This window comes from Gopherus flavomarginatus, chromosome 4 (assembly GCF_025201925.1).
Source record: "Gopherus flavomarginatus isolate rGopFla2 chromosome 4, rGopFla2.mat.asm, whole genome shotgun sequence".
Lineage (NCBI taxonomy): Eukaryota > Metazoa > Chordata > Testudines > Testudinidae > Gopherus > Gopherus flavomarginatus.
This window is the reverse complement of record NC_066620.1, coordinates 72751162-72766937: the sequence shown is the minus strand read 5'-3', so window position 1 is coordinate 72766937 and position 15776 is coordinate 72751162. Positions and strand designations below refer to the sequence as shown.

Here is a 15776-nt window from a genome sequence, read left to right as displayed (position 1 = left end):
TAAATAAATAAATATTTTTTTTTGGTATGTGAACTTACAACTGATAAATGCTTCTTTTCAGACGAGATTGATTTTACTAAAAAATCTTTTAAGCAAGCAAGGAAGTCCATTGACCCAAAAAGAGCTGGCACAACTAGCCAGGTAAGTACTTTGATAGTTCTGCTAACAATATTGCTGGTCCACAACATTCATATCAACTGCTCTGTCAGTTACATTTAGCACTAATGCTAGTTATCAGGAACACTGAAATTGTAACCTTGCCTGTAGAAAAATAGGGCTGGAAGGGACATCAAGAGATGGTCATCTAGTCCAGCCCTCTGCGCTGAGGCAAGACCAAGTATAGCTAGACCTAGACCATCCCTGACATGTTGGTCTAACCTGTTATTAAAAACCTCCAATGATGAGGATTTCACAACTTCCCTTGGAAGCCTATTCCCATGCTCAGCTATCCTTATATTTAGAAAGATTTTCCTAATATCTAATGTAAATCTCCCTTGCCACATATTAAGCAGATTTTCTTGTTCTACCTTTGAATGTGGAGAACAGTTGATCACCATCCTCTTTTTATAATAGCTTTAACATTTTTGCTGACTGTTCTGTTCCTCCCCTCAGTGTTTTCTCAAGACTGTACATGCCAGTTTTTTAACCTTGCCTCATAGGTCGTGTTTTCTAAACCTTTGATCATTTTTGTTGCATTCCTCTGGATACTCCCTCCAATTTATCCATTTATTTGCTAAAATGTGGCATCACTGGATACAGTATTCCAGATGAGGCCTCACCAGTGCTGATTAGAGCGAGACAATTACTTCCCATGTATTATGTATTCGATGCTCCTGTTAATACACTTCACTTCAGAATGATATGAGCCTTTTCCACAACTTCATCACATTGTTGTCTTGTATTCAGTTTGTTCCATTTTAATCCTCAGATCCTTTTCAGCAGTACTATCACTCTAGCCAGTCTTTTCCCATTTTGTAGGTGTGCATTTAATTTTTCTTCCTAAATGAAGTACTTTCCACTTGTCTCTATTGAATTTCATCTTGTTGATTTCAGACCAACTCTCTAATTTATCAGTCATTTTGAATTCTAATCCTGTCCTTCAAACTGCATGCAACCCCTCCGATCTTGCTGTCATCTGCAAATTTTATAAGCATATTTTTCACTCATTATCCAAGTCATTGATTAAAATATTAAATAGTAAGGACCCAGACCAGATCCCCAGTGGAACCCCACCAACATTTACCAATAAAAATCTAATCCTTCCAAGCCTACTTATAAACCCTTGTATCCTCTAGGTACTTAAAAATATAATTAATAATGTGTTCCAGTATCTTTCTGGGTATTCAAATTGGGCTGATTGGTTGCTAGTTTCCCATATCCTCTTTGTTCCCCTTTTTGAAAACAAGTACTGCATTTGCCCTTCTCTACCCATCCTCCAGGAGTTCTCAGGGATAATAGCTGTTAGTTCCAAGACTGGTTCAACTAGTTCCTTAAGTAGGGTGAATTTCATCAGGTCTTGCTGACTTCAGTACAGCTAACTTATCTAAATATCCTGTAACCTGTTCCTTCCTTATTTTGGCCTGTGTTTCTTCCCCTTTGGTAACGTTAACTGATATTAAATAACTGGTCACAATTTACCTTTTTAGTGAAGACTGATGCAAAATAGGTGTTTAACACCTCAGCTTTCTTGAACCTTGTCCATTATTAGCTCTTCTTCCCTGCTCAATAGAGGACCTACACTTTTCCTTCATCGTTCATTTGTTTATAATATACTTATAGAACCTCTTATGTCCCTTTCTAGGTGTAACATATTGAGAATGAATTGCACACATTTTGGAAGTTATGAAAAACACCATTTTTTCCCCATCAGTCTGTGTAAGAGAGTACTGTTCACACTGTTTTCTCACCACCTAGATCTGCTGTTGAAACATGCTGATCAGCACTGTGCCTGGGGCAGGGAGACATGAAACAAAGGCAAGCTCCTTCCCACCCAACCTCTAAGCAAGCCCAATCTTTCCAAGCTGACTAAAGAGATCACCTATTCTACATTTTGTGTGCATTTCAGGTTGAAAACAAATCTCGTTGGTTTTTGTTTTGCTTTTTCCTGACTTTGTGCATTTTTGGAGTTGGCAATTCTGAAATTTTAAGCATGGAATAGCAAGGATTCCATAAGTGTAAAGCCTTTCCAATATTTTTGCTGTTTGGTATTTTTAATGCAAAATTTAAAATCTTAAGTACTTGAGCTTTCCATTGTGAAAATTCTTATGGATCACACAATACTACTATGTGCTCATCCTCTAGATGTTAGGTACCCCATTATGAATGCTATTTAGGAGGTAAAGAAGGGAGAGGGAAATAAGAAATGTTCCTCTCTCCTGTCACACTTTTGAAATACTAAAGAATCTACTTGGTAGATCATGGAGGAGGAAAACTGAGTGAGGTGTCATTTATTTTTGTGTGTGTTTGAGGGGTGCATGCACATGTGTTCAGCGGGGCTAGTATGCATCAGCCATTTTGAATCTGCAATATCACATACATTTGCAGCACAATAAAGTTGCATTTATTGTCATCTTAATTCACACTTGCAGAAAACTCTTCAGCCATGTCAGATGCACTAATATCTAACTGAAATAAAAAATGGGGTTTGCGAGTTAAGTGCTGTGACTGTTGATTCGATGCGCAAACATACAAACATCACTAAGCACAACTTTTGAAAAATTATTTGTGCTACCCCTTCCCTACTATAGACTTTGTTCACTTGACTGACTTGCCACATTTCCTTGGTTGGCAAGAGACTGGGATTTATTCTTAATTCTACTGAATCCTCTTTCTCCCACAAACAACAGAAAAGTAATTGAGTGCAGGGCCTCCAGAAAATTTGATGAACTAGCTCCTTTAATGGGCCATTTTTGTGCCTCTTGACAATTTCTAATGGCTGCTTTTGAAAGGTGGGGGGTACAGCGGAATTTTTTCTTTTTTTGCTATTCTTTACTGTTCCTTTTCAGTATATAATGTGGGTTTTTTGTTTTTTTTTTCTCCTTGGTTTTTCACATTGGAAATGCCAGTACTGGTTTCCCTCTCTTTGATTGATTGACTTCAGCAAATCTTTTGAAGCACCCGAATGGTTAATTTGGAGAATGAGGCTAAAGCCTGAAGTACAGCTCTTCCAGCCCTGACTGGAGATTGAAGGGGATGTTGACTTCAACCTTCTTAGGAGGGGGAAAAACTTTGTGCCCCAGAGGGAGTGATAGTTCAGTGGTTTGAGCATTGGCCTGCTAAACCCAGGGTTGTGAGTTCAGTCCTTGAGGGGGCCATTTAGGGAACTGGGGTAAAAATCTGTCTGGGAATTGGTCCTGCCTTGAGCTTGGGGTTGGACTAGATGACCTGCTGAGGTCCCTTCCAACCCTATAATTCTATGATCTTTATATTTCTTAAATGAGCAGTAAAGGACACGATTTCTCTTGCTTTGCAATTCACTTCTAAAGTATTTAGACATGTGATACATAATAGGAATAGAGGGCTCAGCACTACAGTGGCTCAGTTGTTCCTCTCCAGCAGAACTTGGAGTGGTGATTGGGTAATTGCATATCCTCTCCAAAGGCCCCCATGTGCAGGATCACAGAGGTATCCATATTCTCCCTCCTTCTCTCCAGCATCTATATAAGACCACTGGGAGAGACTGAGTTGCCATGACCTCAGCTGCCAACAATATTCCAATTACACTCATCTAGATACCCCTTTTTCAATTGATGCACCCTCTAAAATGTCAGAACACCGACAAGAAATCTGCTTTTGAATGAAGAGCAGTTGGCTCAAGCTGAACTCAGATAAGACCAAAAGGATCCTGGTCAAAAAGGGAAAAAGCTTTTGAAGAGTTATCCTAAACATTGTTTCCATCGTGCTTTTGAAGCCACAAGACCTCCAGTCATCACAGTGGTGCAAAGCCTCAAGTTTGTTTGCCTGACTAAGCTTGGATGACCTAGGTGGCATTGCTACCTTTTTTCATCTCCATCTTATTAGGAAAAATGCTGCTTTCTCCCAGAAAAGGACCAGCCCATAGTAATCCATGCATTTGTCACCTCCAGGCTGATTATAGTAACTCATTATGAAGCTGACTATGAAGACAATCCGCAGGCTCCAGCTGGTTCAGAATAGGACTGCCCATCTTCTTTGTGGCTTAGGCTGCTGTGAGCACATGAAGACTTCACCGAAGTTCCTCCATTGTTTCCTAGTTAGCTTGTGAAACCAGTTTAAGGCTTTGGTCCTCATTTTCATAGCAGTTAATGGATCAGTGTCGAGCTTTATTATAGACTAAATTTCAATCCATAAACCACAGTGACAGCTGCAGTTCTGGCACAGTTCAGATTACAAAGCCTGTAAAAGTGTTGGGATAAAGCATTATTGGTGTAAAGGATCCAGCTGTGGAACAAACTTCCAGAGGGGATCAGGCAACCCCAGAGTATGATTGTTTTTAGGAAATGCTGCAAAACCTTCCTCTTGGAAAAAGCCGCCTCACCTTAAGAATGAAGCACTCCATGCTGACACCTCTTTCTACACATGACACCCCTACCAACTAAAAAAGGAAATTAATAAAAATAAAACAACAAAAGCAAAAACCCTACCCACTGCTTTTTCTCCCCAAAAGGAAGAATGTCAGACGCGCCATGAAGTCTACTAGAAGGCATTCAGATACTACCATAATGGGCAGCAGTATAAAACAATAAGATAGGCAGATAGTATTTGGTGGTGATATTTGAAAATATGATTTTTCCATAGTATACACTTTTTCACTCATTATCTGGCTGCAGTATCAACAAAAGTTTGTAAGTTTTAAGGAAAAACTTCTTGCAATGTGTGAAGTGTACCAACAACATGCCACAAAATAGGAACTCTGCATATTTAAAAAAATGCCAAGATTATTTTCAGTCCTCACCATGTTTTTCAAGTTTAGTCTTGGTGAGATTCCTGCAGTAGTCCCTAAAATACAGTGGACCCTCAGTTATGAACACCTCTGGAATAGAGATTGTTCATATCTCTGAAATGTTTGTAACTCTGAACAATGTGTTAGGGTGGTTCTTTCAAAAGTTTTACAACTCAACATTGACTTAATACAGCTTTGAAACTTTACTATGCAGAAGAAAAATGTTGCTTTAAACAATTTTAATTTAAATGAAACCAGCACAGAAACTGTTTAGTTGCCTTGTCAAATCTTTTTTTAAACTTCCCCTTAATTTTTGTAGTAATTTACATTTAACACAGTACTGTATTTGCATGTCTTATTTTGTTTTTTGTGTGTGTGTGTCTGCTGCTGCCTGATTGCATACTTCCAGTTCCAAATGAGGTGTGTAGTTGACCAGTCAGTTTGTAACTCTGGTATTCGTAACTCCTGAGGTTCTACTGTAGACTGAATCACCAAAGAAACTGGTCATGGGCTGGAAGCACAGCATGAAGTATTTATCATTAGAATTTAGTCATTGTGATATGAAGAAGCTGCAACAGCTGTATTTGGACAGTCCTCGGCAAGTATTTGAGAGTAAAAAGTGCTGACAATCTAGTGGGTTGTTTAAAGAAAAGTGTGTGTGTGTGTGTGTGTGTGTGTGTGTTAAAATGGCATTCAGCAATAGATCCCAGTTCCTAGACTTCGATTGCCAAAATGCTACTTACATTTAATACTGATATTGAACTTTAATGGATGTGTTTTTTCAGTTGAGAAATGTGTTTGAAGTAACATTTATATAATTTACTAATTATGCTGTGCAGTTTGTCATTTTAATCTGAGAGAAATACTATTTCACTCTTCGCTGATATGCATGTATAAAGATGCGGATCACTGAAAGTTTTTCTATCCCTCCCTTCTTCCCCTTTACAAAGAATGACAGATGGATACTCAGGAAGTGACTTAACTGCATTAGCAAAGGATGCAGCACTGGGCCCTATTCGAGGTAAGTGATGTGACTTTTTCTATAGTGTTTTTTTGTTTTTTTTTTTGTTTTTTGTTTTGTTTTAAGAAACTTCTTCAGGAAATTAAAGATACTGTTGTTGTGTCTTACAAATCATTTGTCCATCTCTCTCAAATCTCCAAAATTAATCAGAATAGATCCATGACATCCTGGGTCTTGTGTTGCTGTATGTGGCAAGGTGTGGCTGTCTAGCATTGCTTTTTAGTGTTTCAAAATGCCATGAAAAGGAAACATTTGATATTAACAGGTGATAGAAACATTTCAGTTTGTTATGCCTCCACTCATGGAATGATGTACTTCCCAAGTTAGTGTCAGTTCCATCTTAACTAGACCATATACCTTACTGCTGTCTGTATTAGAGAACATTCTCTGCCTGCTTCATAAATTGGATGTGAACAAAGCTGTTCAGATCATATTGCTTGGTTGTTGCCTTCAGGAAGAAATGCCATGGGGGAATTTGTCTTGATTCAGGGATTGTCTGAATGTATGAAAACTGACTTTCAGCTGTTAGGACCATTTGAGATTGAATGATGGAATTACATGAGCCCAATCAAGTAGGGTTGTGGCTGCCTCAGTGTCCTGCCTTTGACATTCCTCTTTGAAATTTTTAGTTAAAACAACACTTTTATTTAGCTCTGCTCACTCACTTTCAATGTGGGAGCCAAATTGGATGCTTGTGTCAGAAAGGCAGTCCTTTAATCACTGTTCAACTGCTCAGTCCTTCTAGGTATTGCTACTGTTAGCTCATCTTTTACATGGGGGATCAGCAGAGACAATTTTATGAAGAAGAGATTACTACTTAACGGTAACTGGAGTTTCCAAATATATCGCCTCTGTGTGCCTCTGCTACACTCTCCCACCCTCCTCTCCGCTTTGGAGTCTTTCAGGCAGGCAAAGAAGAACTAAGGGCAACTGAAGGATGTAGTCCTTCTGTAACCTGACTTTACACGAGTTGAGGTGCCACAGGTCCCCCAACAGTAAGCTGTTTTGAAGTGATTCATGGATTCAAGGCACAGTGCACAAATTCTAGAGTGTGAATCTGTAAATATTTTGAACTCCAGTTGCTAGCAAGTAACTTTCCTTTCTCTCCACGTTCCCTTCAGTAGCTACTTTTAATGAGCTGTCATGAGTCAGTGTGATTTGGACTTTGGGAATCACAGGTCTACTACACTGCATGAAAATGGGGGAACAGTATGGTATTAAAAGTGGCTGTCTTGTAAGAGCCATCATAAGTTATATTCCTCCAGTAAGTTGGAAACATTTGTGCTTACACTTGCAACTGATGGATGCACTAAAATGTCTGTACCTTTTTGTCTGTAATGTATACTCTTCATATTTAGAATGTACCTCTCTGAGAAGAGCCCATAAAAACTGCACTGTGGGGTTTGAAATCTTTTCCCCTCTCCTCCTTTCTGGCTTCCATCTAAAATGTGAAGTGGGGGGAAAAAAAAGTTCCTTTTAAATGCCAGCCCTACAAACTACAACTCTTCTCATACCCTGCTGATAGTAAAACTTCTGCAGGGCAAGCGAATGCTCTCAGTTATACTCTGCTGTGCAGTCTATTGTCAATGGGGTCATTACTTGAAGACCCCTGCAGAATCATTGCTTTTAAACTTTGTGCAAACTCATTTAACTGTATTGAACTTAAAAAATAATTCTGTTGATGCACAAAGAGAAATGGAATCATTTCACACTCTCAGCTCTGTTGGCTGTGCAAGGTTAAGAGGAGTGAAAATCAACACACATTGTAGTCACTTAAAGCAAGCAGATCTCACTCTGAATATACAAGGAGCAGGCATGTTGAGTTGCAAGGTGCCATTTTCAATCACTTTTCAGGGTAGAATTGAACATAAAATGTTTTGATGGTTTTTCTTGTGAAACTCATTATTCTTTTTTTATATTTTTTTTAAACAGAACTAAAACCAGAACAGGTAAAGAATATGTCTGCCAGTGAGGTAAGCTGCTATAACATGACCTTTTCTTTCTGAGTGGAGTATATACAGATTTTTTTTTAAGAAACAACGAGGAGTCCGGTGGCATCTTCAAGACTAACAGATTTAGTTGAGCATAAACTTTCTAGTCTTTAAGGTGCCACCGGACTCCTTGTTGTTTTTGTGGATACAGACTAACACGGCTACCCCTCTGATAGATGTTTCTAAAATTATTGTAAAAATATTGTTGCTTAACTTTTTAACCTTTTTCCTTGCTTGAGTTAAGTGAAAAGGTCTCTTTAAAAATATTGGTAACATGGAATGTGAGGCTTCCCCCAGACACATACTGAAAGGCTACAATGACTATGGTGACTTTATGTATGCAGTGTTGGTCCCAGTATATTAGAGAAACAAGGTTTGACTGGGCGAACTTCTGTTGGTGAGAGAGACAAGCTTTTAAGCTTACACAGAGCTATTTTTTCAGATCTGGGAAACTAACATTATCAGTTATTCCTAACAAAATTGTATTTGCCAATACAAAATGCTGAATAGCAATGATTTTTTTAAGAAGCTATTTTGAAATATCAATATGAATGTGTTTTTTGGCATGTGTGGTTAAAAAATTCATAAGATCTATGTTCAGAATAAGTGTATCTAAGAACAGTAATTGAGGTAGTGTCAAATTCTGTGCTAACTTACACCCCAGAACTTCAGTAGGACTGGATGGGATGTACACAAGTGTGGGCATGATTTGGCCTGTATTAGCGGTAAGGGTGGGAAGACTAAGAACACTTCATGTAGCTTGTGCCTCTGGACAATGCAGGTGGGATTTGACTTGGGTCAAACTTTAGAGCCTCTACGGTGCCCACCAGCAGATAGTGGTGTATTAAAACTTACTTTGGGTTTAAATCTTAAATTATTCAAAGTAGCTGAAAAGAGTCCTTTCATTTTATTTTATAAACAGGTTAGTTTTCCAAACAGAAGATATAAACTGTTGTCTGAACTGTAAGCTCTTTAGGGCAGGGACTCTCTCTCTTTGTTCTGTGTTTTTTGTAAAGTGCCTAGCACAATGGGGTCCTGGGTCCACAACTACAGTAATATAAATAATAAAACCTGTTGATTTAGTGGGGGTTCATAGCAGACAGAGATGCAGAATTACTGGTGCACCTGATTAGTGTGTTTTAACATGAGTAAGTGTGCATATATGGACCATTTGATATGATAGTCACAAAATTAATGCATCTCAGTATTCTTAAGTTACACAGGCATTTCCACATCCAACACAGGGAGGTACTACCAAACCAGCAGTTTAAGTGATATGTCATAGCCTAGTAACTATGCTACTGCTTAGAAAAACTTTCATACTGAATCTCAAAAAATGCATGCAAAAAAAGCTGAACAAATCAAAGCCCAGTCTACAGTTTACTCCTGAAAAAATGGAGTAAAGGCAGAGCAATGAAGGGGAAGACTTTTGAACACAAACCCTCAAGTGGCAGAGGGATTAGATGAGCTTGCATATTCCTCAGCCTTTCTGCCCCAGTATATGTATGCCCCGTACATATTGCAGGAGAGGAGCGGGGAGAAGCTTCATTTCCTGGCTGCTTATTTCTTCAGAAGTGCAGCCTGTGACTAGTCAGAGACTCCCCTTGAGACTGTCACTCAGTGAGCTGGAATCCACTGAGAACAAACCTCCACTCCTGTCTTGCTGAGTTAGACACTCCAGTCAGCTCCGGCACAGGCCCAGAGGTAGGGCCATGCCTCTTTGCAGTTCACTGAAACTTGAGATTCACTCAGCCCAGGAATTCTCAGTTAACAGGGACTTTCCCAGCACCCAGTGTTCAAGCTCCCAGAAAGGCTGAACTCCAAATAAATCTGTTTTACACGGCATAAAACTTATGCAGGATAAATTCATAAATTGTCCACCCTCTATAACACTGATAGAAAGAGAGATGCACAACTGTCTGCTCCCCCAGGTATTAATCACTTGCTCTGGGTTTAATAATAAAAGTGATTTTATTAGGTATAAAAAGTAGGATTTAAGTGGTTTCAAGTAAAAAGACAGAACAAAGTAAGTCACCAAGCAAAATAAAACAAAAACACACAAGTCTAAGCGTAATACATTAAGAAACTGATTATAGGTAATCTCACCCTCAGAGATGTTCCAATAAACTTCTTTCACAGACTAGACGCCTTCCTAGTCTGGGCCCAATCCTTTCCCCGCTGCAGTCCTTGTTAGTTCTGGCAGACATCTCGGGTGGTAACCAGGGGTTTTCTCGTGATTGGTAGCCCCTTTTGTCCTGCTCCACCCCCTTTTATAGCTTTGGCACAAGGCGGGAATCTCTTATCTGTGCTTGTCCCCACCCCCGCCTCATCCATGGAAAAGTACAAGGATTAAGATGGATTCCAGTATCATGTGATATGGCCACATGTCACTGTAAGATCCCTAGTCTCCATTCTTCCTGGGTTGGCCCACACATACACAGGAAGGCTTGCAGGTAAATAAACCATTTACAACCAATTGTCCTAGTCAATGGGAGCCATCAAGATTCAAAACCACCATTAATGGCCCACACTTTGCATAATTACAATAGGACCTTGGAGTTATACTTCATATTTCTAGCTTCAGATACAAAAATGATACATGCATACAAACAGGAGGAATATATTCAGTGGGTTATAACCTTTGTTATGATACCTTACAAGAGACCTTTTGCATAAAGCATATTCCAGTTACATCATATTCACACTCAGAAGCATAATTCCATAAAACGTATGGAGTGCAATATCACACAGCCTTGTTGTCCAAGCTTTTGTAAAGAGATGAAGCCCATGTAAGAGTCGTGGGTCACCCTGAGAGACAGGGGACTCTCACAATCGTGCCGTATTTGTAAGCTGATCTCTGTCCCTGTCTCTAAAGACTTACCTCTGACAGAGTAAGCAGAAGCAGTCATAGGGGGCCCACATATATATGTGATGCATTTGTATGTACTCAACCTATTAATAGTATTCAGCCAGCCATTCTTGGATTGTGGATTTGTTCTACACCTAGCTGAATGCCTTGTTGTCATAGGATTTGACTGTATATTAAAAAAAATTTACTGCAGCTCCCTGCCCCATGGCATAGGTGCCGACTCCGTGGGTGCTCCGGGGCTGGAGCAACCACGGAAAAAAATTGGTGGGTGCTCAGCACCCACCGGCAGCTCCCCGTGGCCCTGCCTCACCCCCCTGCTCCAATTTGCCTCTGCTTCTCCTGTGAGTTCGCTGCCGTGTCCTGCTTCTCCCTCCTCCCTCCCAGCGCTTGCGCCAGGAAACAGCTGATTCGCAGGGTAAGGAAGGAGGGCGGAGGAGGGGGAACACGATGCGCTGGAGGAAGAGGTAGGGCCGGGGCGGGGATTTGGGGAAGGGATCCAATGGGGGCAGAGTTAGAGTGGGGATTTTGGGGATGGGGTTGGAATGGGGGTGGGGCCAGGGGCTGGCAAGGGGTGGAGTCAGGGCAGGGCTAGGGGCGGGCACCCACTGGCACGGGAGAAAGTTTGCGCCTGTGCCCCATGGTATTTCTCTTTGTCTGTCACTGTGACACATGTGGATGCACTAGCAAGCACTAGGCCCAAAGAAATGTGGCGCTTTTGAGATTGTAATGTATGCATTCATGTAGGGTTTGTCTGTACTGCCCCGAAGGCCTACTGTGAGTGTGAATAGTGGTATGACCAAAGTGTTGCACTGTAACTTCCCAGGGTGGGTGCTGCAGATGTGAACTAAACTCCTAGCTCTCCTTACCATAGCTCTTTTTGAAGAGGAGTATGCTGATACGAAGTTGGAGCCTTTTGGTTTGTGTAATCCAAACTCAGGGCAGTTTAGAACAGTCTTAGTGATTTTGTTTAGTCTCGCAGACTTGAACAGCTTTCTCAGTCTCCTAAGCTGTGAAAGATGTATAACTGTTTTGTTTGCTTGGAAATTTGCCTTCATTATTTTACCCTTCCTTTAATAAACTTCTGCCTCCCAGTTCTTAACACATAATTTTTGTATAGCCTGACTGTTCTTTTGATTCCTTAGAGCAGGGGCTGGCAAACTTTTTGGCCTGAGGGCCGCATCAGGTTTCGTAAATTGTATGGACGGGGTTGTGGCCCCCACCTCCTATCTGCCCCATCCAACCTCCCTGTTCCCTGATGGCCCCTCTGGGACCCCCTGCCACATCCAACCACCCCTTCTCCCTGTCCCCTGACTGCCCCTGGAACCCCTTCCTCTGACTGCCCCCCTCCACTCCATCCAACCCCCCTTGCTTCCTGACTGTCCTGCTCCCATTCAACCTCCTGTTCCTTCCCCAACCCCTATCCACACCCCCCACCCCCTGACCACCATCCTGAATTCTCCTGCCCTCTATCCAACCCCCCTCTGCCTCCTTACCGTACTGCCTGGAGCACCGGTGGCTGGCGGCACTACACCTGCGCCACCTGACTGAAGCTGGGCCACGCTGCCACCATGCAGCACAGAGCACTGGGTCAGGCCGGGCTCTGCAGCTGCGCTGCCCCAGGAGCTCACAGTCCTGCTGCCCAGAGTATTGTGCCAGCGGGGGAGGGAGGAGAGCAGGGGAGGGGCTGGGGGCTAGCCTCCCAAGCCAGTAGCTCGAGGGGCCAGGCAGGACAGTCCTGCGGGCCATAGTTTGCCCACCTCTGCCTTACAGCAATGTTCTGAAGTTACATTTTAATATAACTTTTTGGAGAGTAAGGGGATGTCATCTTTGGACTAGGGGCATTACACCACAAAACCCCGCTGAATGATATGACACTTGAATCCTGTTATCTGGAAAAGACACCACCATGAACAAGGTCATACTAGTCTGATTGGATGCAGGCCCCTCACATGCACTGGCTAGCACCACCTAGTGGAATAGAAAGTAATAACATTTCACTTTATTTTAAGTCTCTTGTGAGCTAGAATTATCAGATTTTTGTATAGTATATTACCTGTGTTTCTCATTGTAGTCTAACTATCTTGGCTCCACAAACCCAAATGTTAGCACCATTTATATTGTATTGCTCTGAAAGTCAAGCCCAACGTCTTCATTTGAGTAAGCACATGACACACAGACATTCATGATCTTAAAATGTCTTTTGTTTTTTGTCTAGATGAGGAATATCAGATTGTCTGATTTCACAGAGTCTTTGAAGAAGATAAAGCGCAGTTTGAGCCCTCAAACCCTGGATGCATATATTCGCTGGAACAAGGACTTTGGTGATACTACAGTTTGAAGAGCTGCTGTATAAAAGTGAGGAGAAAGTGCTGCCTGCAATGAGCAATTGATACAGACTGTGGGAATGCAGCCAGAGTTTACAGGACTTCACAGATCTTTTAAATATCTGCACTGGCAACTTGAGATTGATTGAAAAAAACTATACAATATGAAAAGTGATTAAGGCCTCCATGCCTTTTTAGTCAGCATTTACTCACAGGGCATGTAAGTTAAAGCACAATAAGACCTGGGGTAAGACTTCTAGCAATCTAATCATGGTATGAACATTAATTTGTGTATTTGTTGGTGATATAAGGTCCAATTGTATTGACTGTCGAAAGATTTATACTCTTCGTTTTTTTAAAAAAAATTTCTCATGACATTTACTTTTCCTCCTCCCTACCTGGTGGTTACTAACTTATAACTGGAACTTTGTAAATTTTTGTTTCAATTTTTAATATTTTTATCCATACTGTGCCAAATAAGCCATTTCCCTCTGCAACAGGAAGAACAGCATTGGGAATTAGCATTATTTAAAAAAAAAAAATTCCAAATAGAAAGCAGCTGGTCTGCTACTACCTTGTCTTTTTGTCTGGTTATAGTGTGACCATACAGTTCACAGAACAGTTCTTAAAAAAAGACCTTTGGTAGCAGAACAGCAAAAATCCTATCAAACCAGTTGAAATTAATAAAAAATTACAACATTATAAAATTGCTCTACTAAGCCATTTTTGCCAACGGTGTTTTTCTTTAGTTGATTTGTAAAGCTTCCACTGTAGAATGTTATTTTGTTCTTATGGTGTGTTAACTTCTACTTGAAGCCCAACTGATTTTTGGAGAGAATAAATGATGCTGTCAAATTGTGAAGTTTTAGAACTAGTGTTTCTGTTCTGTATTAGTTTGTCTGTTTACAATAACTAAACATTTGTTCCCATTCTGGTCCTTGCTTTTTTTAATTTACAGAGGAGAGCATTAAAATAAGTGGCTAGATACTTAATACATAGCACACACTAACATTTTTATACCTTTCATGTGCTTTGGTTTGTATACTAAAATCTAAAATTCAAGTGATCTGCTTTTTAAAAAAGTAAAATAACTACATTCTTTAAAAAAACCTGAATTTTTATTAAATAAATGACATACTGTAGTAAATACAAACACTTAAATCATGGTCTTTAACTATTATAATAAAGGGAAATGCATATTTGGCCTGTACTGCATATGGGCAATGTTTTGTTTACAAACTCTACTGTGGAGCTAAATTATGATTAAAACATCATGAGAAAATGTTTGTAGAAAGGCATCCTGTGGCAGCTTTGACAAACATTTTTCTTCAGTAATTTAAAAACAGAAACAAAACCTCCCCACACTTGTGAAGATTTTGCTACAAAAATAAGTGCATGGATTTTTACTGTCAGTAATTGTTTAAGAAATCTCTTTATACAGTTTGTTTTGTAGTTTTTCTTTGGAAATTGGAAACTGAGTTTTGTATTAAGGTTTGTCATGAAAATACTTTTCTTACTGCTTCAGGGAGGGAGAAGTCAAAACACTGACAGTTGATCTTATAGTTTTAGCTATAAAAAGAACTAGCTGATGTAGACCTAGACTGCTTACAATTCTACAACAGAGCCCTCTTATCCATTGCACAATATCAGGAAGTATATAACAGCAGAAGCTCTGTCAGTTGTTCAGAGGCGTGAACATGATTGTTCTATTCATGTCTGAAGAACTGCAGAGATGGCTTAATATTACAAAAATCAGTTAAGGCAGTAGGAGATAAGAAATAGAGGCACTGTTACACTGAAATGCCTTTTAAAGAGTATAACAAGTTTGATTAGAAAACTTCAAGAGTGCAAAGTTTCTCAAATGTGTGTCATACATAATTAAGGTATGTGAGTTCTGTTCCCCTGAGCCACCTCTCAAGACAGCTTGGAAAGGTAGCCACTGCCAGTGGCATTATAGGATTTCAGTGGCTCAGCTTTCTAAAGAGCTTTTTTTAATAATTCCACTTTGGGTTCCCTTCTGCCTTAGAATTGTGAAGCACCTGTTTTGCACTGCCAGGTAATTCAGTCATAGGTTTCATCGCTAAGGTTGGATAGTACTTCTTGGTTAATACCTCTTCATTAACTCTTAAGACCCCTCATTTCTCTTTCCATGAAATTGTATAATCTTGTCTCAAGCACCTTATCTAAAATAAAAACTATTTACCTAAAGTAGTAATTATTGCACCATGTCTCTATAGTCAGTCTTTTTTTCTTTTTTCTGCTAACCAATCTAAACTTTTCTTTTAGTCCATTCCTTCATGTTTTATTAGTAGTGTTAAATTTTAAATGAGTGCTCATTAGCAGTGTAATGTTCCACCTGAAGTGTAAGGATGATTCCCCACCTGTTAATGGAAAACACCTAGATGAAGCATTATTAGCTAAGGTCATAGAGAAACTTTAAACACGCGTATGCATCAGAGGGGAAAAGGATTAGTTCCCTAATCTTTGCTGTACAGCCAGTACAGGTCACTGACCCTCTTACACCCTTTTCTCAAGCAATTAGGCACTGCATTTTCTCAAAGCACAGAACTGGAAGAGACCAGACAAAGGTGCAGCTCGGTACTGTAGCACATTATTGTGGACTTCTCTCACTACAGGTATGCCTTGTGAT

The 15776-nt window shown here is 40.2% G+C and overlaps 1 protein-coding gene across 5 annotated transcripts in view; it reads left to right on the top strand.

The window, feature by feature from the left end:
• SPAST (spastin) overlaps positions 1-13988 on the top strand; it is a 56406-nt gene extending 42418 nt beyond the window's left edge. For 4 of the 5 annotated variants that reach the window (XM_050950405.1, XM_050950402.1, XM_050950403.1 and 1 more), the window contains 4 exons: positions 62-141; positions 5872-5942; positions 7875-7915; positions 13018-13988. In XM_050950405.1, the coding sequence (XP_050806362.1) occupies positions 62-141; positions 5872-5942; positions 7875-7915; positions 13018-13140 (315 nt within the window). In that variant the 3' untranslated portion in view covers positions 13141-13988. Of the gene's footprint in view, positions 1-61; positions 142-1914; positions 5755-5871; positions 5943-7874; positions 7916-13017 lie in introns of those variants that run through there. The other variant, XM_050950406.1, reaches the window with a different exon arrangement.
• The last annotated feature ends 1788 nt before the right edge of the window (positions 13989-15776 follow it).